Source organism: Onychomys torridus, chromosome 8 (genome assembly GCF_903995425.1).
Source record: "Onychomys torridus chromosome 8, mOncTor1.1, whole genome shotgun sequence".
Lineage (NCBI taxonomy): Eukaryota > Metazoa > Chordata > Mammalia > Rodentia > Cricetidae > Onychomys > Onychomys torridus.
The window spans coordinates 109,497,455-109,521,010 of NC_050450.1; the positions used below are offsets into that span (position 1 = coordinate 109,497,455).

The 23,556-nt window shown below is 44.4% G+C and overlaps 1 protein-coding gene across 1 annotated transcript in view; it reads left to right on the forward strand.

The window, feature by feature from the left end:
- The window catches only part of Tbcd (tubulin folding cofactor D), a 167,549-nt gene that overhangs the window by 68,501 nt on the left and 75,492 nt on the right, over positions 1-23,556 (forward strand). Inside the window, exon 14 of the mRNA XM_036198362.1 lies at positions 22,809-22,965. Coding sequence (XP_036054255.1) covers positions 22,809-22,965 — 157 coding nt within the window. The remainder of the gene's footprint in view (positions 1-22,808; positions 22,966-23,556) is intronic.

The following is a 23,556-nucleotide window of genomic DNA, read 5'->3' on the forward strand; positions in this document are numbered from 1 at the left end:
TCATGTGTTTGCACCCACTGAGCTCTACGCAGCCTCACTGAGCAGGGTCCTGTGCCACTCCAGGTGCCCTGTAGGACTCTAGGTTCACTCTGTGTGTGTATGTGGGGGGAGAGGGTTTCCTGTCAGGGCTGCCCTGTTACAGAAGAGTCAGGATCCCAGAATGCAGGGTAAAGTGCTGATGTACTTCTCTTATAATTGTTTGATGTATGTTAAAGATTCAGGTATAGAGCTTCCCTTCTGTACTCCAGCATATGTACATAGCATCAGAGAAATACAAATTTATCTTGAAAGACATGTCACCAAAGACAACACTAATAGTGTTTTTTGCTGTGAGGGCTAGAGAAGCCTCTGACCACCTTTGTGATCTTTTTTTTTTAAATCCTTCTTCCCAAGGATTTTTGTTGAGGTCACCCCGAGAACCAGGGTGGCAAAGAGGATGCTAACCTTGCTGCCTTGTCACAGGAACCTGCCGGAACATGCCTGCACTGGTTGTGGAGCTGACATGTGCTGTCTGTCTGTCATTCGGGCGTCAGCAGTGTACACCCTCACACCCCCTCTTTAAGCAATAAATCATATTTTTGATTTTGGAGCCATTGTATTCCCTTACCCCATTTACTTATTTGCTCTGAGGCTTGTGTGGGATGCAGTGAAGGATAGAATGTGATATCAGTTTGGGGACAGGGAAAGGACAATGTGGTGGTTGCCAGGCTCTTGGTCATACCTGAAGCTGCTGGCAAGAGCCAGGCACCAAAACACAAAGGACAGGCTCTCTGGGGTTGGAGCACTGGTGCTCTCCTTCGACCTGTTTAAGACTTAAGATTTAACTTGGCTTCACTTTTATCTTTAATTCTTTTTTTGTTTGTTTTTAGATTTATTTATGCATATGAGTGTTTTGTCTGCATGTATATATATAGTGTACCATATGCTTGCCTGGTGCTCACAGAGGATATCAGATCCCTCAGTACTGGAGCTACACACAGTGGTGAGCCACTTTGTAGGTGCCAGGAATTGAACCTGAATCCTCTGGAAGAACAGCCAGTGCTCTCAACCGCTGAGGCATGTTTCCAGCCCCTATGTTTAATTCTTAAAAACTTTCTTCAGTTACTTTTGTCTATATGAAGAGTCAAAAAGAGATGTACACTCATCCTAAGAGCAGCAGTTACCTAGGATTCCTCATGTCTCTTGCTGGGTAGCAAATTACCTTACACTCTGGCTTGAGACATTCACCAGTTTGTTTGTGGTCTTGGAAGGGGTCTGGACAGGGCTCCTGAGGCAGTGGTTCTACTCTGTGGTATTTACTGAGGCCCCCCAGTATGGTGAAGTCCCCTAGCTAGAGGACTCCACAGAAGATAATGGCCTTTTGGACTCCATCTCAGGACTCCATCTGAGAGCTGAGAGTTCCCCTAGTGCCATTTCTGTTGCACTTCTTTTATGGAGCAGTTGGGGTAAGCTGGGCTCAAGGGAAGGCTAGTAGGAAACTGCTGGATGTTTTACCCCCTTCCCTCCACTCCACTCATCTATTGCTGAGTATTTGGTATTTTTATTCCTTGATTGAAATTTGCAATCCCTATTCATGTGTTTTCAGTTGACTTCCTTAGTGGCAAAAGAGGCTTAATTCTTCTGTCCCTGTGTCACCTCCCACATCCTCCTGGGGGCTCTACCTCCTTCCTGTGTGGGGACTGTATTGCTTGAGTCCATGCCACCTTCTCACTTAGGTCAGTCCTGTCTTTGATGCTGTGTGGCTTCTACGTTTCCTCCCCTCTTTTCTCTAACCACCCATGTGTCTTTTTGTATTTCGTGGTCAGTGTGGACAATGCTATACTCAACCCCTTAACACTTGAACAGACATTGATTTAATGTTATTTTATAGTGCTTCCTTCAGTGGAGAGTCCTCATGCAGCAAGTGTGGCATTTAATGGGCATTGACTGTTTTGAGGCCCAGCCTTGCCACCATTTTCCTGCATGGCTTGGCAGCTTGGACTGATGGCATCCAGATGCTCTGGATTTTGATTAAGGGCAAGCTCTGGCTTTATGAGCGCATGTATAGTTGCCTCTTTGTTCACCTTATAGTCTCAATTTCCTTAACTGTACCTTTTGGCATTGGCATGAAGTATATTCCACAGTCAGGATCTCTGGTTTCTGAGAGTTGTGAGTGACCTTGCTTTGACACTTTGTTCTAACTGCTCTGAATATTTCAGCGATAGTTTCTGACAGGATGGGAGAACTTCAGGACTTTATGCAGAGATTCAACTCTGTCTCCTGCAGGGCAGTATTTCTTGAGTGCTAGTGGTTGAAAGAAATCTCAGGGTTGTTGGTGGCCAAGACCTTGGGCTTTTTATGGATTCTGTTGTGTAGGGAATGGTTGGGCTTCCTCTTTGGTTCCTTACCAAATGTGCTTGTAGCCTCCTAATGCTTCTTCCTGTTGCTCTGTTCCCTATCCTCTTTGACCTCATAGCTTATGCTCTAGAAAGCGAAGGAGGGCCTGGAGAGATAGCTTAGTAATTAAAAGCTCTATCAGTGGACCTAGGTTCTATTCCCAGCACCTACATGGTGGCTCAGCCATCTGTACCAGGGGATCTGATAGCCTCTTCTGGCCTCTGAGGGCACCAGGTACGCATATGGTGCATAGTCATAGATGCAGGCAAAACATCTGTAGACATAAAAAGAATGAGGCCTTTTCTATTATTATTATTGTTATTATTTTTTTGAGACAGGGTTTCTCTGTGTAGCTTTGCGCCTTTCCTAGAACTCCCTCTGTAGTCCAGGCTGGCCTCGAACTCACAGAGATCCACCTGGTTCTGTCTCCCAAGTGCTGGGATTAAAGGCATGCGCCACCACTGCCCGGCTCTATTGTCTTTAGTGAGGTTCAAACCTTCTGTTCGGTTTCAGTCTTTTACATGACCTAGATGCCTTGACAAAGTTTCTGAGAAGTAAGTAAAATCTTAGGGGAGAGGACTGGGAGTGGCAGCTGGTGTTTACTGATCATCTTCCATGTGGGTCCCTGTGCTGAGTGCCACTTGCATCATTACTTGTAGTCACAGGAACTGCTGTGCACCTGCTTTTCAAGAGTTAAAGGAGCACAAAGCGGGTTAAGTAACTTGACCCAGGAACCTAGTCTGGTAGGTAACAATTTCATCATGTGGAATGGGAGGTAAGCTGGGGTATAGAGTGGGTGTCTGGGGCAGCTGCCATCTCTGGACAGCAGCATCCCAACCAAGTGCAGACAGGTGCTGTTGGGTACAGGTAGTGCTGTGAATTTGGTCAGCTGACCAGAGCCACCTGAGGGACACTTTGCTTCACTGCAGGGTATGGAAGGCAAGTGGTGTGGTCGGAGGTAACATAGGTGCTCCTCCCAGCATGGCTTGGCTCTCAGTTTCCTTCCTGTCCCTTAAACGTCTTTTTACCTGTATGTGGCCTACTGAGTCTACTTTGATGCAATGCAGGGCTGTGCGGTATGTGAGAGGGTCAGTACAGACTTCGCCAAGTCTGGTGAGTCACTTCACACAGCAACCTCTCTCAGGAAACATCTTTGAAGAAGGAAGAAGGGGAATCACTTATATTTCTGCCCTCCTTACAGGAAATCACAAGAAGATTTTTCCTGTAATTTTTTTGTGTTCCTCCTTTGTGAGGAACATCTGGAAAGTAAAAAGGAAATGGAAATTGCTGTAGTCATATTACAAGTCTGGTTTTGGTTTTCCAGTGCCCTGCAGTGTCCCACTTTGAGCTGCTCTACTCATCTCCTCTGAATTTGAACTCTATACTGGTGACATGTTTGGTATAGGAGTGCAGGGTCCTTGAGTGTCAGGACAACAGCAGCTCCATCCTGCCCTGTTCCAGACTCCAGCGGAGTGTACAGAATTCGGGGGTTTGTGGCAGTCTTGCACTCCTGAGCTTTTAAGAGCGGTAACACAAAGCCCAGGGCCTGTCCCAAGTCTTAGTAAGTCTCCCTTTGGCCTTGTCTTGACGGATTCTTTCCCATTGAAGAGGGTCTCTTAGGGTTTCTTGATTGGAATTCCTTTTCAGTTACGATTGTAGTAATGGCAGACTACCCTGGAGACAAGTTATTTGCCAATTCCCTAAGAGTCCTGGTCTTGAGCTAGTCCAGAGGTGATCGATGGCCCCTCCCCGGTATCTCTTCTTCTCCTTCCCAAGCCTTCTTCCTATTTCATCTGTGTTAAGGTAAGTCCTGGCTGGACTGGGAAATGCCCTGTTCCCAGTGGTCTGGACACTTTCCTAGACTTGGGTTTGGCCCTAGGCACTGCTCTTGTGCTCAAAGTCACTGGCCAGATCTGGAGCTGTAGCCCAGGGGGCAAGTACTGCTGTTCAGTAGACAGAACTGTTCAGAGCTTCTGCTGGCCCAGCAGGGCATCTGGCCAAGATGGGGAGGAGCTACCTCCCTCCCTCCTTGCTTTTATTCCTAGAGCCTCTCCAGGATGGTGGGCCAGATGTGGGCTACGAACACTGATTACTGGCCAGAGAGGCCTGTGCCCTATCTCACAGCCTGAGGGGTCCTCACCTGCCATAAGGCAAGAGGTGGACGTGTTAATGGAGCCCTTGGTGCTTCCTGGCAGTATTTAGGACTCAGATGTGTCCAACCTTTTGACATTGGAACATGACATTCTTGTTTACAGAGTTCATGTTCAAGAACCTGCAATTGAATTACCAAAACAAAACAACAAAAAACCCTCAATGTTTTAAGTAGTTTTACAATTTTGTGTAGGGCTGAGGCTCCATTTATCACTCTCCCTGGCTGTATGTACCCTTGGACTGTGGGTTGAACATACATGGTAGGTAGTATACTTAGTTTCTTATTTTAAACAAAACTAAGAATATTAGTGGATTTCATTCACCTATTTGGCAATACAGAATTAGTTGGGCAGTTCTAGTGAGATAGGGCTAAAGTGTGCTGGAAAGTTTTATTGTTGATCATTTACTTTCCTGAGAGGGGTGAATGTAGGAAACCTGAAGGCTCAGATGGTGATACCATCACTTAAGTGTTAATTTCTTTATTAAGATGATGCCACTCTGAGTTTTTGTAGACTTGGAGATAATCTGTTTTGGAGAGTAGGTAGGACAAAAAGCACCTCTTACACTTTTCCTACAAAGGCTCATGAGGGTGAGTGGTGTCTCATTGAGAGGTGCCCTGTGGTGGGAGGCCTGGCTGTACCAGAATGTGGCCTGTGGGCAGTTTGTGTAGGGCACATGTTCCCCTGGCTCTTTTGCCTCTGAGCTGTGTGGAACCAGGTTTCTTGGGGCTCTTCAAGAGCCTTCAGGGTGAATGGTTGAGGGTGAAAGGCTTTGTGTTTGTGTTTGTGTAAACAGTCCCTGGTTCTTCTGGTCCCTCCTGGTGTTGGTTGGCGCCGATGCTCTGTGTCTAAGGGGAACCTGAAACTATGAGCAGCGGCTTGCTTTGTCTTTGATTGGGAAACTCAGTTTGGGTTTGTGAACTTGGGCCAAGTCTTGAGGATTCCCACAGTTTTCCTCACCTGCCTGCTCTCCCAGCACAGCAGTGCAGCTCTGGGGCCTTGTTTTCTGGCCATGCTTGGAACTTGTTAATTTTCCAGGTGTAGCTCAGGGATTTTTTTCTGGACACTTTTACAGCTGTAGAGAGAAGTTAGTTAAATTGAACAGGGACAGGTAAAATTTAAAAATTGACATTAAGATTTCCTTTTTTCTCCTCACGCTACACATAATAAGAAATGTGATAGTAATATCAGTAAGCAGACAGAGAAGTGTGGAAACCTCAGCCCTTCTTCCCTGACTGGCTTCTCCACACTGGTGTGTCTGCTGTATCACATTGTTCACTATGCTTGATCTTCAAGGTTATTCTTTCTCATTGGCTGTGTCCTGAGCCTATCACTTTCCATCTGTTGCAATGAGTGTCTTTCAGCTTCTTACTTTTTTCAAAACGTTCATTTTGATCTGCTTTCTCTCCTTTTCTCTGTTATGATTTTCATTGCTTCTTTTCTCAACTTGTATTGTTGTTGCTGCTGTTTTGAGACAGAATCTTGACCTGTAGCTGTCACTGGCCTCTGAGCAATCTTCCCACTGCTTCCTGAGTGCTGGAATTATAGACATTAATTTTTCATTTTTTATTTTAATTTTTTAAACTTATTTAATTTAATATGGATATTTTGTCTGCATGTATGTCTTATTTATTTAATGTGTATGAATGTTTTGTCTGCATGTATGTCTGTACTACATGCATGTCTGGTGCCTACAGAGTCCAAAAGAAGGCATCAGATCCTCTGGGAGCAGAATTACAGATGATTGAGAGCCGTCATGTGGATGCTGGGAATTAACTCTCAGTCCTCTGATAGAGAAGCCAGTGCTCTTAACTGCTGAGCCATCTTTCTAGTCCCACTTTTCATATTTTAAAAGATAAGAGTCTTCTGGCCTCTGAGAGGACCCAGGATGTGCAGGTGGTGCATACTTGCAGGCAAAACACCCATTACATTAAAAAAGGTAAAAAAAAAAAAAAAAAAAGGACAAGGTCTTGCAGTATAGCCCATACTGGCTTGGAACTCCTAATCTTCCTGTCTCATCTATCCAAGTACTAGGATTACAGGTATATACTACTATGCTTGGCTTCCCCCTTTTCTTTTTTTAGAGTGTCTTCTTTGTTTTTTTTGTTATTGTTGTTTTTGTTTTTGTTTTTTCAAAACAGGGTCTCTCTATATAGCCCTGGCTGTCCTGGAGCTCACTCTGTAGAGCAGGCTGGCTTCAAACTCAGAGATCTGCTTGCCTTTAACTCCCAAGTTCTGACATTAAAGGAGTGTGCCACCGTTACCTGCCTTCAAGTTTGTATGGTTCTGAAAGCAAGAATTAAGTAAGCATCACCTTTCATTGAACATGTAGGCATTGTCCTACTTATTGAAGTTTTAAGCCCCATGGCTATCTTCTAGCAGGGAAAAGGGAGCGGTGGGTCCTGAGTCCACACCTTTATTCTCAAGTCTTCAGTGTGGTCCATTCATAGAAAAAAAAGCATCCTAGGCGGATGCCCTGGGTGTTCTATCTTGTTAACTATTCTGGGCCTTCCCTGGAGGTTTCAGGAGAGAGTTGCACACAGTGAGAGGAAAGCAGCCATGAGTAAGTGGCTGTGAGGCGGGGACTTCTTCAGTGCCTCTGCCTCCACTAGCTGGCCATGTGGGTATGGCTATCCAACCCTGGCCTTGTCGGTTCTGAGCTGTGTGTTACATGTGTGTGGTGCTGGTGGTGACCCTGCTGTGTTACTATCGATGTCTAAACTGATGAGAAGTAAAAGTCAGTAGGGCTGCAGAGGTAAGTTGGTAGCTCTAGTTCCCTGAGACTTCTCTACATTATTGATAATAATAAAGCCAAGTAGGAAGCCAATAGGAAACAAGATACCAGACATACATGCTGTACTGTCTAATACTGTGCATGAATGTAACATTTGAACAGGCTTGGGCTCATGTAAAAAATTAAAAAGATATATTGTGCACTCATTAGGCATAAAATGACCCTTAAGAAGGGCCGAGAAGCCCTAGCATTGGACCATGTCCTCAGGTCATGAAGTGGCAACATCAATGACTAAGGCACAGATTTTTGCTTAGAAAATTATTGGTTTGGAATTGACACTCTTTTGGTTTGGAAAGTTTGTATTGTTGCTTCTGTGACTTGTTAAGTCAGGCTATCCACTGGATGGTGTGCAGCATACTTGATTGCTGTATTTGTTGATCCCATGGTTCTTTTTACTGAATGTTTGACATAGTTTTTAGACTCTCTTCTTTTCAGTCTCTCTATGCATACAGAATTTGCCTATGATATCTTTGCATCTCAGAACTTCTCTTTAGGATAATTTTACTTCGTTTGGCTTTTTGGAAGTTCTTTAGTGTGTTAGTCATTGTCTGAAAGTTTTGTTTTGACCTTAGCTCCTAGGTGGCTTCTTCCCAGGGGCCTGCTGGCTTGTGTGTGCATGGTCAGGGGTAGCTGTCCACATGATTATGCTCAGTGTTGGCTACCACTTTTCTTGTTTCTGAATTTTGCTGACATCACTCTGGATATGTGTAGATAGGGATTTCTTATGTATCTTCTTTTATGTAGTTACGTTTTGTGTATCTGACTTAAGTTTTTCAGTAGTTTGGGAAAATTTTCCCTGTAATTCTTTGGAATTCTCTTATTTCTATTTTCTCTTTATGGGACTCAATTAGATCCCTTTTCACCTTATTGTGTCTTCGGGACTTTCCCTTACATTGTCTGTTTTCCTTTTGACTTGGATTTTGTATAAATTTTTTTTTTAGCTTTCATCATCCTCATCAGGTTATCTTAACTGCCAGAGCTTTTCCTTTGTGTGTAAAACACAAAGTCAGACTTTGTGCTTTTAATTTATGTAATTGTATATTATGCATAATGAACTTTAGGTTCATATATATGTATATTATGGATGTTTAAGCATTTTAAATTGGTTATTTTTGATCCTATCTTATTTATAGTTCATTTTAAATTTAATCTTTTATTTAAACATTTCATGTGTAGTTTTCTATAAAATTGCTCTTTGGATTTGTGTGTATGTGTGTGAATGCATATGCGTGTGCATGAGGATATGTGTTGCATGAGGATCTATGTGTGTATGAGATTATGTGTGTACATGAGGATATGTGTGCATGAGGATATGTGTGTGCATGAGGATATGTGTACACTTTCCACCTTTTTCTTAAAGATTTTATTTTTTAAATTATGGATATGTATATGGATGCCTGTGGAGGCCAGGAGAGGGTGTTGGATCCCCTGGAACTGGAGTTACAGGCTGCGGTGAGCCATCTGATGTGGGTGCTAGGAACTGAACTTGAGTCTTGTTCAAGAGTCATGGTGCTCTTAACCACTGAACCAGCTCTTGAACCAGCTCTTTCACCTTCCATCTTGCTTTTGAGACAGGGCTTCTAATTGATCTGGAGCTCCTCAGTAGGCTGGCTGGCTGCCAAGCAATCCCTCGGGGATCTGTCTGTCTTTGTCTCCCCAGCACTGGGTTACAACACATATCACCATGCCTGGCCACTTCCTCCTCCTCCTTTTTTTTTTTTTTAAATAAAAACATGAGGTTCTGGGGATTGAACTCAGGTCCTCATTCTTGCAAGGCTTTACTTTACTGATTGGGCCATCTTCCAAACCCATTGACTACTTTAAAGTGAATAATTCAGTAACGTGGGATATGTAGGGTTGCACAACCATTACTTCTATCTCATTCCAGACATTTTTATCACCACAGAAAACACCAGAGCCCCGTCACAGTCACCCATATTCTTCCCCAACATTAACAACTACCAGTTTGTTTTCTGTCTCTTTGAGTTAGTAAGTTAGAACTTTTGGACCTGGCTTCTTTCACTGAATACAATGAATTCAAAGTTCACCCATGTTTCAGAACTTCATTCCTTTTAAAGATTGATTGAATACAGTGATGCTTGGGTTGTTTCCTCCTTGTGGCTGTCATAATTAGTTTTGCTGTGGACCTTTCTACAGCAGTATTGGTTGAGTTACAGTTTCTTTGTCTTCTGGGTACACACCAGATTTCATGACACTCTGTCGACCAAGTTGTTTTTCCACAGCACAGTATTATCTTATACCTTTAGTAGTGTCGTACTACAGTTTATTTCCTTTTGAGAAGAGAAACCAGCCTTTATACCCAATATGCAGGGTATGTTGATATAATTTTGACTTGCATTTGCCTCAGTGACTACTGATCTTGAGCATCTTTTCATGTACTGTGTATCTGTTTGGACAAATGTCTCTTCAAAGAGGTATATCTTTTTTAGGCTGGGTATGGTAGTACATATGTGTGATCTCACTACTCAGGAGAATAAGGCAAGTAGAGCACACATTTGAGGCCACCCTGGACTACCTAGTAAGATAATGTCTCCAAGGAGACAAACCTCAAAAAAACCCTAATAGCCCATACCTGATTTGTATGTGAGGTGTGGGTGGTGTTGAGAGACTTTTATTTTTTGAGAGAGAAGTGTGTTTCTTGGATGACCTTGAACTTGTGATCTACCTGCCTCAGTCTGTCTAGTGCTAGAGTTATAGGTGTTTATTGCTATGCCTGGGGAGTTAGTATAGTATGGATACTAAACCCTTACTAGTTACATGATTTACAGGTATTTGAGACCATCCTGATGGTCTTATTCCTTTGATAGTATCTGTGTTACATCAATATATACTTACCATTCTCCTCAGTGGGGTTTTTTTTTTTTTGCACAGTGTGTATATGAATGTGTTGAAATACATGCACACATGCATTAAGAATGGGCTTTTAACTGGACATGGTGGTTCACCCCTTTAATCTCAGCATTTGAGAGGCACAGGTAAATGGGCTTCTGTGAGTTCAAAGTCAGCCAGGGCTACATAGTGAGACCCATCTCAAAAAACAAAACAAAACAAAAAACAACAAACCAAAAACTGTTAAAAGTATCTTTGATTCTTTTGCTTTTGTTTGGTAATTATTTAATTGGAGTTGATATTCTGTGTGACATAATGTTGTTCAGTAAAGTGTCAACATATCGAGGTGGTCTGTGTCTCAATTTTTATTGTTCATGTGTCTGTAGGAGCCATGTGCATTATAAAACCTCTATACTTGTGTTACATAGTTTGTCTTGTTTATTTTTGAAAGTGGAAATCAGCTCAGGGTCAGACCTGAGCTGTCATACTTGTGAACATGGGTGATATTATCCTGTTTTGCTCTGTAGTACACTCAAGGTACCTTTCTGCTCACATCTTTTTTTCTTTCTTCCTTCCTTCCTTCCTTCCTTCCTTCCTTCCTTCCTTCCTTCCTTCCTTCCTTCCTTCTTTCCTTCCTTCCTTCCTTCCTCCCCCCCCCCCCCCCTTTGTTTTTTTCGACACAGGGTTTCTCTGTGTAGTTTTGGTGCCTGTCCTGGATCTCGATCTATAGACCAGGCTGGCCTCGAACTCACAGAGATCCACCTGGCTCTGCCTCCCAAGTGCTGGGATTAAAGGCATGCGACATTGCCGCCCGCCTTGCCCACATCTTTCTATTATTTTACACACTTTGATGGTATTTATGCCATTTGATGAAAAATAAATTTTTATTTTTCTTTTGTATATCTCCCATGCATGTCATAGCTCACATATGGAGTCAGAGGACAATTTTTGGGATGTTTACTTTTCTTCTATCATGTAGTTCCTTGGGATAGAACTCAGATTGTTAGGTTTGGGGACAGACACCTTTACCTACTGAGCCATCTTGCTGGCCCATTGGTGAAAAATATTTTAGTGAGAAATCTTGCTCCCTAATCAAGCTCTTTCACTTGCTGAGCTAACTTTTCACACAGTCCGATCTTGTCTTCCCTGTTTTTCTAGCCAGCCTCCTGGTGGTGGTGGTGGTGGTGGTGGTGGTGGTGGTGATGTGTGGCCAGCTGATTGATTTTGCCTTTCAGAGCAGAGAGCAGCTGAGAGTTATCCATCATGTGCCTTTGTGGGAGTTCCATGTGTTTTGTTCTCTGTTCTCATTTTTATGTTTGATGATCCCTTTTGTTGTGTGAAGGGCATACTGTGAACATATCATTGTAGCTCCTGAGACCCAATTGCTTGCTTTATCCAGACACATTGAGCTTAAAGACACATTGGGGATGAGGGAAGGGACTTGAGGTAGATCTACCTAGTAGATATGAGTGGAACTCTTATTCTACATGGAAGTCTGGGCTTTGTCCTTGATTCTGAGTCCATCTGTAGTGTATTAACATGTGGTCCCATAAAGTGATAGTGTCTTCAGGGCTGTATTTTCTGTGTTACTTAGCCTTTTGTTGCTGTGACAAAGTATCTGACTTAAGACAAAAGATTTATTGTGGCTTAAGCTTCAGAGTTTCAGTCCAGGGTTGGCTGGATCCATTCCTTTGGCTCAAGGTGAGACAGAATATCATGGTGGTGCAAGTATATGGAGGAGGAAGGTATGGCTTGCCTCAAGGTGGCCAAAAGGGAGGGGGAAAGGGAGAGAGAGGGAGGCATTTGGCCCCCAAATATATACCCCCTCACTGACCTATTTCTCCAAAAGACTCTACCTGCTAAAGTTCCTCCTCCCAATAATGTCATCAAATTAAACATTCATCAGTATATTAAAACATTAAGTCATCACTCTCATGTTCTAGTCACCTCTCAGGGAAGGTTCCAACAGGTGGGAACCTAGCCTTCAGCACATGAGCCTTTTTTTTTGGTGGACACTACTAAACCATAATGGTTCTCCTGTAGTGATGGAGAAAGTGAGTTCCATGAAGAATGGATGTCTGCCTGTGAGCTATTTCTGCATGAGATAGGTAACATTTTTTGTAGAGTTCAGTTCTTGTAGTGAACACAAGTGATGGAGGTTAGAATTCATAATTACAGATACCAATTGAGCATCCTTTGGAATTGGTAGCCAAGGCTGACTGCTAGGCAGTGTGATGGTGGAAAGTCTGAGACCTACTCAGTGGGGCTATACCTATTAGGAACTGCTGTTCCTCTGTTCATGATCATGACCAGGAAAGTTGTAGACACATGGAATGGTGATACCAGAACCTCTCCAATCACTTAGTTAAAGATGGGTGCCAGGCTTGCCATTAACCACAACTAAGAACTTGCTACCATGTTAGATGTGCCCTCTATGACCTTGGGCCATTTGTTCTTTCTGGGATCTTGTATGTCTCTTGCAACATTGCCTTGGGGGGTAGGGCACATTGCAGTCTCCTTAGATCCTGCTGTCTCTGAAATAGCTGTGATGTTCCCAGAGGCTAGAGCTAGGGTCATTGTCTTGGGCCATTGGTGGCCTGGGCCTTGGGGCTGGGGACCCTGGCTGTAAGTCAGGTAGAACTGGTCTGACTTCCTGGTTTAGCCTTTAATCCTCCTGGACGCTGTTTTTGCTTCTTTCAAGCTGTTGTACTTGCCACTCTGTCATTAGCTGTGGGTGTTTTGTGCCAGTAGCACAGCATCAGCAGAGGAGTACACCCTTGGTCCTGGAGGCACCTCCTGCCTCATAGTTATGCCATACCATGTCCTTCCACTGTGGTGGCTTGTGGTGGTGGCAGTGGGCAGGAACTGACAGGCCCTTGCCTCAGTGACAGCTGCTAGGATGATAACAAAAGGAAGCAATGGTGCAGATAAAGGGCATCGGTATTAGGTCTTGTTGAAAATGGTCACTCAGGGACTCAGGGAGGTTTAATTGGCAAAGAACCACTAGGATCACTTGAAAAGACTAGTGTAGCATGGAGTACAAACCTGGGCAGGCATGGCCTGAATGGAAGTCAGCCCTTGAGTGTCTTTGAGAGCCAGCAGATATACTGGCTGACTGATGGTGGAGAAGGTATTGAGTCTTTTTTGTCAGCTTGGTGGTCTTTTCATGTGCCTTTGCTGGGCACCACTAAACTCCTGCCAGGGGATCTAGCCACACCCTAGTGACCTTGTTTGTTTTGGTACTTGTGTGTTTGGACAGTTGTGATAATCATATCCCTTTGCCCTAAGTTGAGGAGTCTGTGTTCTGCTTCCCTGGGAGACTATACTGACCTCAGTTGAATATTCCATCCTGATTTTGTTTGGATAACATAGGATGGGCTTCATAGGGCTGTTGGTATGTCTGTTGGGGTTCATGGGACTGTTGGCATGTCTTGTCATGGAGAACACAGAGAAGGTGAGGTGTAGTTGTGGAAATGCCCTGCTGTGGACATGTGCTATGGAGCCTGTGGTACTGTGTGCATGCCCTATCATTGACAGATGGAATGGGGTCCATGGTAACGTGTGTATGCGTAGTTAGGAATCTGTGCGGCTGTGTGCATGCTCTGTCATGGGCAGGTATAATGGAGTCTGTGGAGTGGTATGCACATTCTATCAAGACAAGTACAATGGATTCCAAGGGGATGGACGTCTTGGAAGGCTTACCCATTTGCCTTTCAGTCCAGCATGGGAGAGAAACCTTTCATGAGCTGATTTTGGCAGAAGCCTCCATTCATTTTGTCTAGGTCCTAAGTTTAGGCCTCAGTTGGCCTAAACTGATAAAGTGGGGTTTGTTGGGAAGTGAGTTGGGCATTCCCATGGATGTCTGGCTTTTCCCTCCAGCGTCATCTGTCATCTCTTGGTCAGTTGCTGTCAAGAGGATCTGACAACACTTGGATATCATAGTTCATTTTTAGAAGCTGCAGTTCATCTTTCCCCTCTGCCAAAAACCCTTATAATATGGAGCAGTGTCTTGCATGTGAAGGTGACTCTCCACTCTGCTGAAAGGGCAGATAGCAGAGACCTATTGTGCTACCTTGGTAGCTGTTACTTCCAGGGTGTGGAACATGGTTGGGAGGTAGCTACATTCATAGACTGAGAGAGGTCTTGCTGCTTTGGTTAACTGGCATGTAAGTAACACCTCCAGGTAGGGTGCTCCTTCTGGAGAGAAGCATGCAGCCCTGGGGGAAGTGTTGATGTCCTCCATTGGGACAGAACATTTGATTTCCTTGTCTTGAAAACTTGTGTCTCACTCTTGGTGTCTTCTGCCAACTCTGGAATACATGGGGGCACAAGTGAGCTCTTGCTGCTTGTCCTCTCTGTTACTCTAACCATGTGGGTTCTCACAGAAACTGCTTTGTTTAGTTTTGTTTTCTGTTTTTTAAAGACAGGGCTCATTCAGTAGCTCAGGCTGACCCAGAACTCATGGAATTCCATTTGCCTCAGCTTTCTGAGTGCTAGAATTACAGGTGTGAGCTATCAAGCCTGGCTTCAAATGGAAGCTTTGCTGTGGAGACTGGGACATCTGTTGTTGTGTTCCCTCCGTATGTTGCTGTGTTCTCTCAGACATTTATGAATGTAGCTTAGTGGATGTTTTGTTGGTGTCCTTGGTTCTTAACCATTCACCTATGCCTTCTCCATGTCTGCCCGGTAACATTAAGTGAAGAAGGTCCTTTGGTCTTTCCATCCACCCAAGTGCCAGTCCATGCTCGATTAGTATGACCCCTCAGAGTTTTGTGCTTTTCTTGACATAGTGTCTTAGTTCTTTTGGGCTTCTATAACAAAACACCCCATACTGAACAAATAATTTGTAAACAGAAGAAATTTATTACTTATTCTCAATTTGGACCTGGGAGTCCCAAATGAAGCAGCTAGCACATTTAAGTCAAAGTTCCCTTTCTTACACTTTCTGTGTCCTTCTGTAAGGAAGGGGGTTTAAGAGCTTTTTTAAGCTACTGTAGAAGATTCTTATTCCATTCTTTGTGGGGCCTTCATAACCTTATCCCATATCCCATTTTGACAACATGCTAGGGCTTATATTTCAAGACATGAGTTTTGGAGGGACACAGATATTCTAACTACAGAACTCCATGCACCTCTTGTATGTAGGTGTTTTGTGGTTACTAGGAGGGATATTGTTATCACATTTGCACAGATACAGCCTGTGCTGGGGTCAAGGCATTGATTATGTATCCAGGTGATACTCAGGCTCCTTTGCTGCTTCTTAGGTGAGCTGTCATCTTACTGTGCATCCTAGGCTACTGCTTGGGTCTCAGCTTGCTTTGATTTATCCAGTCATTCTTCATTGCTCTGACAAATATACCTGAGAAAAGACTGTCAGGAAGGAAGGGTTTATTTTGGCTTATGATACCAAGATTTCAGACCATGATCAGTTGTTCCTGTGGTATGAAGCAAACCATTATGGCAGAGAAAGCATCATGTAGCAGAACAGCCACACTGTGGCCAGAAGCAAACACAGGAAAGAGTTGAGGCAGGAGATAAAATCTTTTAAATCATTGCCCTAGTGGCCTACTTCCTCCAGTCAGGTCCCACTGGCCATACATTGTGAGATCATCAGTATCCATTGATACAGTTAGCACCCTTGTGATCCAGTCATCTCAGTAGTACCACTAAGCCCTCAGTAATTTTTGGAGGTATACTTCATATCCAAACTAGAACAGCTTCTTTTATTATTATTATTGTTACTATTATTTTCCATTTTATTAAGAAGTGTTCAGGAAGACCCGGTAGATTTTTCTCTGTGACACAACAGAATTATAGTGTTTAAAACAGAATGTTGGCCTGGGCACAGACTGTAGCTGGAAGAGATTCCAAGATATGTGAGTGTGAGTGTGTGTTTGTGCATGTGTGTGCGTGCATTCATGGTCACATACTTTCAGTTCCTGATGTGACTTTGCCTACCCCCCTCCCCATAGCTGAGATTTTAATATCGCGTCACCACAAGACTTGCTGTGTTCCCTTGGTATTATACCTTAATCTCACTTCTGTTCTCTACTCCCAATTACATCCATCAAGAATGTGGTGTTTATGGGTGCCCTATACTTCTTACTTGTTGTTATGTGGATTCCATCTAATTATCCAGCTGATGGGGATGAAAGTGGATGTTCACATCTCACCAGTGTGTTTCTTGTCAATGTTTCCAGGAGAACCTGCTGCACCACCCAGGAGGCTGGTGTGGGTGGGTTAGGCTTAGAATTTCTGAAGGGTCTTCCCCTAGTGAGACTTCACTTGAAGTGGAGATGTCTTCTTCTGTGACTGAATTTTTTTTTTTTATTGGAAAGTACCTTTGGAATGAAGGGCACTGCCAAGCTGGTAACACTGTACCTGCCTGTTGGAGTTTCTCATGGGAACTTCAGGACACCTGGCCGGGCTGTGTGACAGATGGGCCTTGACTCTTGGCTGTATAGCTGGAGGGTTTCTAGGACCCAGATAAATGCAGAACCTTTTTCTGGATTAAGTGTGGGCTTAATGTAGTGATCTGCTGAGTAGGTAAACACTTGAAATACCCCTAGAGAGAGCAGAGCCAGGTGGTATGTGGAGGTTTGTACCCTGCAGCACTGGGCATGGATAAGTGCACTCCCCAAGTGTGGGTTGAGTTCTCCCTGGCTCTTCAAGGACAGGCCAAACCCACAAGTCTATACCTCCCTTGCTGCACAGTTGAGGATTCCATAGCCATAGGCAAGATGCTGCTCTTGCAGGTCAATGAGGGGGCCTCTCGGGCCATTCTGGGGCCTGTGAGAAATTAACCCACAGGTCTAATGAGCCTGATGTTCTGTGCATCATTCTTCCTATCTCCAGCATATTCAAGGGGCATTTTTCTTGAGCAAGTTGGACTACATTCTTAAGAACAGTACACTGGTTGTTAGTACAAGGGGCAGGTCCTGCAGCCACACCTGATCCCGGAAGCTGGGACTCGGAGGCTCAGGCTCTATGGGCATGGCTCTACTCATGGGATGAGATGGCTCAGGATATTGCACAGATTTAGGCATAGCTTGGGAGACACTGCTCTCTGTTTTGTGTCTGTCTGTTCATGGCCAGCACCTTGCCTGTTTTGGGCCTCCTGGGCTGCATTGGAAGAGTTGGTTTTTTAGGATTGTTCAGGTTACTGTATACCTTCATCTCTGCAAGTTCTTTATCATCGAGTTTGAATTGGGAAGGTCGAGCAAAGCCTGGGGTTTGCACCAGACACACCTCAGGAACCTGTACAATCCATGATTGCCCAATGAGAAAACTTATTTTAAATTAATGTGGCTGAGTGGCTGTCAGGAGATGTAACTGTGTGGTGAATTTTATGAGCTGGTTGTTTCTGCTTATGCAGAGGATGCTTAAATCCTTGTGTCCCTAGCTTATAGGTTCTACAGACCCTGTAGTGAGGAATGTGGGGCTCTAGGGTTAAATCACTTCTCTCACCTGGAGGCTGCTGCTTCCTTAGGCAGCCTGTGTTAAACAAACGACATGCTGTCTAGAGAGAAGGGTGTTCAGATTACCTTGCTGGACTCCAAGTTGCCAAAAGGAAGCCCTCTGGGGTATGATATATATTTGACATGCATTTGCAGTATGTAATTGGAACCATGAGAAAGGTTTTTGTTCAAAGCTATTGAACAGTTTCCTTATTTTAAACTTGTTGAATCTGGAAAGAGCTGTTTCTGAATTTCTGTCTGATGATGACTATATAAAGGTTGAAGGCAAAGAGTTTCCTGTTCCAAGTCACCACCCACCCCTCCCCACAGCCCAGTTTTGTGAGTGCCCAGTGCCCTTGTAGCCATGAAAGATACCCTTGCTCTTGTTTCCTGGATCCCTGAATATCAGAGCTGGAAACGCAGTGCCTTTCTTTCATGTAGTAGAGGCTGGATACAGCCCAGGAGTTTATCAACAGATGTGCCCCTTCTTTTTTGTTTTTGTTTTTTTGAGACAGGGTTTCTCTGTGTAGTTTTGGTGCCTGTCCTGGATCTCGCTCTGTAGACCAGGCTGGCTTTGAACTTACAGAGATCCACCTGGCTCTGCCTCCTGAGTGCTGGGATCAAAGGCGTGTGCCACTACCGCCCGGCGAGGTGCCCCTTCTCAGGAGCAGCAGAAGTGGGCCCACCCTGTTTTCTCATGCCAAGCTGCTGCTCTCACTACCTTGGGATGAATTAGTGGTATTAGTCAGGCTTCCCTATTTTTTTGATTGATGTCTTTTCTACAAATCAGTTCCTTTCCAGTGATCCCTATCATAGCATCCTGCCCTTATTGGGCCAGCCTCCCCTTAGCAGCCAGTCATTGGTGTTCATTGCCTTACACCACATTGTTTGTCAGCTCTGGTGTTTGTTGTGCATCTGTGGAGGATGCTTTCATGTTTCTCAGCAGAAGAAAGGCCAGGATGCTGTCTCTGAAGACTGCTGACTGGGCTGTAGGCCAGAGTAGGGGAAGGCCAGTCAGGTCTTTGCTGGGCAACAATTGGCAGCTATGGGTGGCTGTAGGGCCTGAGGCTCTGATGAGCTTTGCTTTCAGCTTTTCTAACTTAGAATTGTAGGAGAACACAGGCATGGCAGGCCCAGCATATTGTGACATCTGAGGGTTCTGGCCCTGGCTAGAGACAGGCAAGATGTGAGTGGGTTCTTGGAGCCTGCAACTCTAGTGGCCTCTCAGACAGTCTGGGTAGTTGGAACCAGCAGGTGTCTTCCTAGGCAATTGGTTCTCTGAACAGTAAGCAGGTTTACACCCTGTGAAAGTCTGTCAAGATTTACTGTTAGTGGTTACAGACCCATCACTTGAATTTCCTGGGGCTGGCTATGTCACTAGTCCCTGGAAAGGGGCTAGTTCCCAAAATTATTTCACTTCAACTTGGGGACAGAAACCTGGGCACTCTGCCTGGTCTGGTACTATGGTGTGTGAGGTCTGTGTCTGCCTCTGGGGAGGCACCCGTTTCCTGGCAAGGAATCTGTGCAGGAGAGATGTGAAATGGACATCCAGAGAGTGCTGACACTGCTACTTGTAGTTATCTGTCTGGAAATTGGTTTTGTCCTATGGAGTGATAAGTTGACACTTAGAGAGCACATTCAGATTTCCCTGAGGCCAGAGGCTTGCTGGCTGGCCTTGCCCAGAGCATCTGGGCTGTGGTGTCTACATAAGCCCCAGGGAGTCCAGCTGGCAGTGACACCACACATATGGACACAGCCCTCCCACAGGTGCCACAGCCAATTTTCTTGACATTGTTTGCTCCCTAGTGGGTACCCTGTTAATTAACAGAGTAGTGAATTTGAGCTATATACTAGTAAACTAGGAGCAATTCCAGGTCAGCTAGGCCTGTTTCAGTAGAACAGCTGATGACTTTTTCAGCATTGCAGATTGGATATAGTTCAGGTTGAGATAATTGCAGTTATAATTCCTAACCCACAGCAGCCATGGCAATTCTCTTTTGCTAGGTTTGTATTTAACCATCAACTCCATGTTTGGGGAAACATCAGGTGTGTATAGGAGTGATAGTCTCTCAGATAACAGGGTTCAGCTCTGGCTTCCTGCTCCAGAGACTCTGCTGGTGGTATGCCCCTTCCCTGGAGTGTAGAGGAGCCTTGCAAGGGAGTCTCTGGGACACACTCTGCAGTGGGAATTCTGGCAGAGAGGTGGACTGTAAGGCCAGATGGGAACTAGGTAGGAGTTGTAGGGACCTTAAGAATGATCCAGCAGAGCCAGCCTTTGTGACCCCAGGGTTCTCTGGAATGATGGGAGGTGGGGCTGGGCTGAGCTGTTGGAGTGTAGGAGCTGCCTCTGTGGATGAGGCTGACTCAGAGATTGTCTGTGAAGAGGATAGGAATAGCTGGCCCTGGGATGACCACTTACTGGACCCTACACTAGGTCCAAGACTTCAGTGTGGCCACTCTGTGAGTCCGAGGCCAGCCTGGTCTACAAAGCAAGTTCCAGGGAAAGGTGCAAAGCTACACAGAGAAACCCTGTCTTGGAAACAAAACAAAACAAAACAACCCTATCTTTGCATTGTAAAAATCAAGTGTTTCCTTAAGTTTTTCTCTGTTGCATTTCCCATTACCACTTTTAAGAGTCTTTTAAAAATTAACAATTGATCTTCTTATTAAATTAAATTCCAGACTGTGGGATGGCTCAGATAAAGGCATTTACTACCAACCTTGACAACCCGAGTTCACTCCTTGTATCTCACATGGTGGAAAGAGAGAACTAATTCCTGAAGGTTGTCCTCTTTATACCACATTTTTGGTATATGTGTGTGTTTATGTGTGCCTCTGCACATACTTAATGTATGTGTGTTTGTGGAGGCCAGAGGTCATTTGGGTGTCTTCTCTTTCTACTTTGTTTGTTTGTTTGTTTTTGGTTTTTCAAGACAGTTTCTCTGTGTTACTCTGGCTGTCTTGGAACTCACTGTGTAGACCAGGCTGTCCTCCAACTCACAGAGACCCGCTTGCTTCTGCCTCCCTGAGTGCTGGGATTAAAGGTGTGTGCCACCACTGCCTGGCTCTCATTTATTCATTTATTCATTCATTCATTCATTCAGATTGTTTTCGAGACAGGGTTTCTCTGTGTAACAGTCCTATTTGTTTTGGAACTCGCTCTGTAGACCAGGCTGGCCTCGAACTCACAGAGATTCGCCTGCCTCTGCCTCCCAAGTGGTGGGATTAAAATCATGTACCACCACTGCCCGGCCTTCTACTTTATTTTTTAATACAAGGTTCTTCACGGAATCTGGAATTGCACCTATTTGGCAAGATTAGTTATCCAACAAATCCTCTTATCTTGGCCTCTCCAGTGCTAGGATTACAAATGTGAGACACTATGCCTGGCTTTTATGTGTGTACTGGGAATCTGAACTTAGTTCCTCAGCACTTGTGTGGTAAGCACTTTACTGACTGAGCTATTTCCTCGGCCCTTATTTAATTAATTTTTCTTGGCACATGGGTGTTGAACACAGTACTGGGTTTCATAAGGACATTTTCATAAAAGTATGACATACTTTGACTGTGGTCCTTGCCAGTTCCCCTTCCCCTCTTGCCATTCCCCTTTGTTTGCCCAAACAGTTTGCTTCTACTTTCATGTTGTATGCATGCATGATTTTTGCATAAAATCTAGGATCTACAAAGAGAGAAAGATATGATATTTGTCTGGGTGAGTTAATTTGCTTAATGTGATAATTTCCAGTTGGATCCATTTTCCTGTAAATAGCATGATTTCATTCATTTGTGTTTTGTGTGTGGTGTGTATATATGTGTTTGTGTGGGTATGTGTATGTGTGTGTGAGCATGTGGAAGAAAAATATTGATGTCAGATATTTTCTGTTGATGTCCATCTTATTTTCTGACAGGTTCTTTCACTGATCGTGGAACTCACTGATTTGGATAGGCTGGTTGTCCAATAATCTCCAGAGATCCTCTCGTCTCCTCATTTACCAAGAGCTGGGGTTACACACCCTACCATGCTTAGCTTTAAATGAGTGCTAGAGAGCTGAATTCAAGTCCTTATGTTTGTATGGCGAGCACTTTATTGACTGAGCCCCTTGATTTGTCCTTATTTATGGTGGAATAAAACTTAATTGTTTAGGTGTACTATATTTTCTTTATTCAGTCTTCTCTTGATGGATACCTAGGTTAGTTCTATAGGTTAGCTATTTTGAACAGTGCTGCAAATAAACATTGATGAATGTGCTGGACATGGTGGCACACACCTTTAATCCCAGCACTTGGGAAACGGAGGCAGGCAGAGTTCAAGGGTAGCCTAACCTGATCTACATAGCAAATTCCAGGCCAACTATAGCTACACAGTGAGAGACCCTGTCTTAGGTAAAACAAAACAAAAAACAGTGATGAGCAAGTATCTTTGTGATATATAACCCAGGCCCTTCAAGTAAATACCCAGGAATGCTATAAATTTAATGTTCCAGTGTTCTTGCACACATCTTAAATTCTCCCACCTCCTGTATCAACTTCTGTGTGTATGTGTGTGTGTGTGTGTGTGTGTGTGTGTGTGTTTGTGTGTGTGTGTGTGTGTCTGTATATATGTATGCATGTCTCTGACTCTGTCTCTGTGTATGCATGTATATCAATTACTTGGTTGTATATTTTCACTAAAACCAGAAGAAGAATTCATGTGTCTATCTCTTGGCTGCTATAAAAACTTCAGATGGGGAAGCAGGCAGACAATCCTGTGCACACAGGTCCACTATGACTGGCTTTCTGTGTCTGCCTCCGCAGCCCTGGAACTTCCAGGGTCCCTCTCTGGTCCAGGCCCCATGGTGTTTCCTCCCTTCCCTGAGGTTGTTGAAGTCTTTCGATGATGAGACTTGTGTGGTGTCCTGTGACTTCATATCCTTCTGCCTCATTGTGGTGTGAGCTCCTGAGCTTTGCACTCTCTTGGTATGTCCACAAACTTGGGAGCCTCAGTGTGGTTATTGATTTTAAGAATTGTCATTTCTTGGAAACCTCAAAAAATACCTTTTCACCTTGGAGCTGGTGGACTTGTTTTCCTTTCAGGGGTTTGTTCTGAGCAGATTTTTTGACTCTTGTAGGCTGGCACACATGGCCTGTTTGTGATCCTATTTCATGTGCCATCAGTTGCTCATTGTTTTTGTCTTCTGCCAGTTGTCACAGTGATCCTGAAGGCACTGACCTATGATGAGAAGCGGGGTGCCTGCAGCGTGGGTGCCAACGTCAGGGATGCTGCCTGTTATGTGTGCTGGGCTTTTGCACGTGCCTATGAGCCTCAGGAGTTAACACCTTTCGTGACTGCCATTTCAAGGTAAAGCCTGTTGGTTGTGCTGAAGGGTGATTATGCCGTCTGGTAGTTATACCTCAGGCAAACATGCCATCTGCCCTGGACTTCTTGTCCTCAGATAAGCCATTCTCTACAACTAGATGCCAATACCAGCATCCTTGGGCTCCACTACTCCCCTCTAACAGGTGGATAAGACAGGAAAAAACTACCTTATCTTGTGGAATGGGACAGGATCTGCTAGATGGGGCGATTGGGTTCCAAGTATCGCTATCCAGGGAAGCAAATGGGCTCCAGGTCCCACTTCAGAGAGATGACATGCATGGGAACAGAGTAAAGCTCAGTCACTAGAATGCTCTGGAACCCATGCTGCTAGTGACTCTGGAGCCACTAACAGTGTCCCACAGTGTGCTGAGGACAGATCAAGCCATAGGCCTTGCCCTAGTGAGCATGAAAAGACTCAGACAGAGAGGACCCATTACAACATTCACACCGTGATGAACATACTGAGCTACTTAGCACCCTCCTTTGGCTTCTCAGAAAGAAACAGAATGAAGCTTGAACTCAAATAAAGTTGACTGACCCCCCCCCCCCCAAGTGTTATGTTCTAATTGCTGC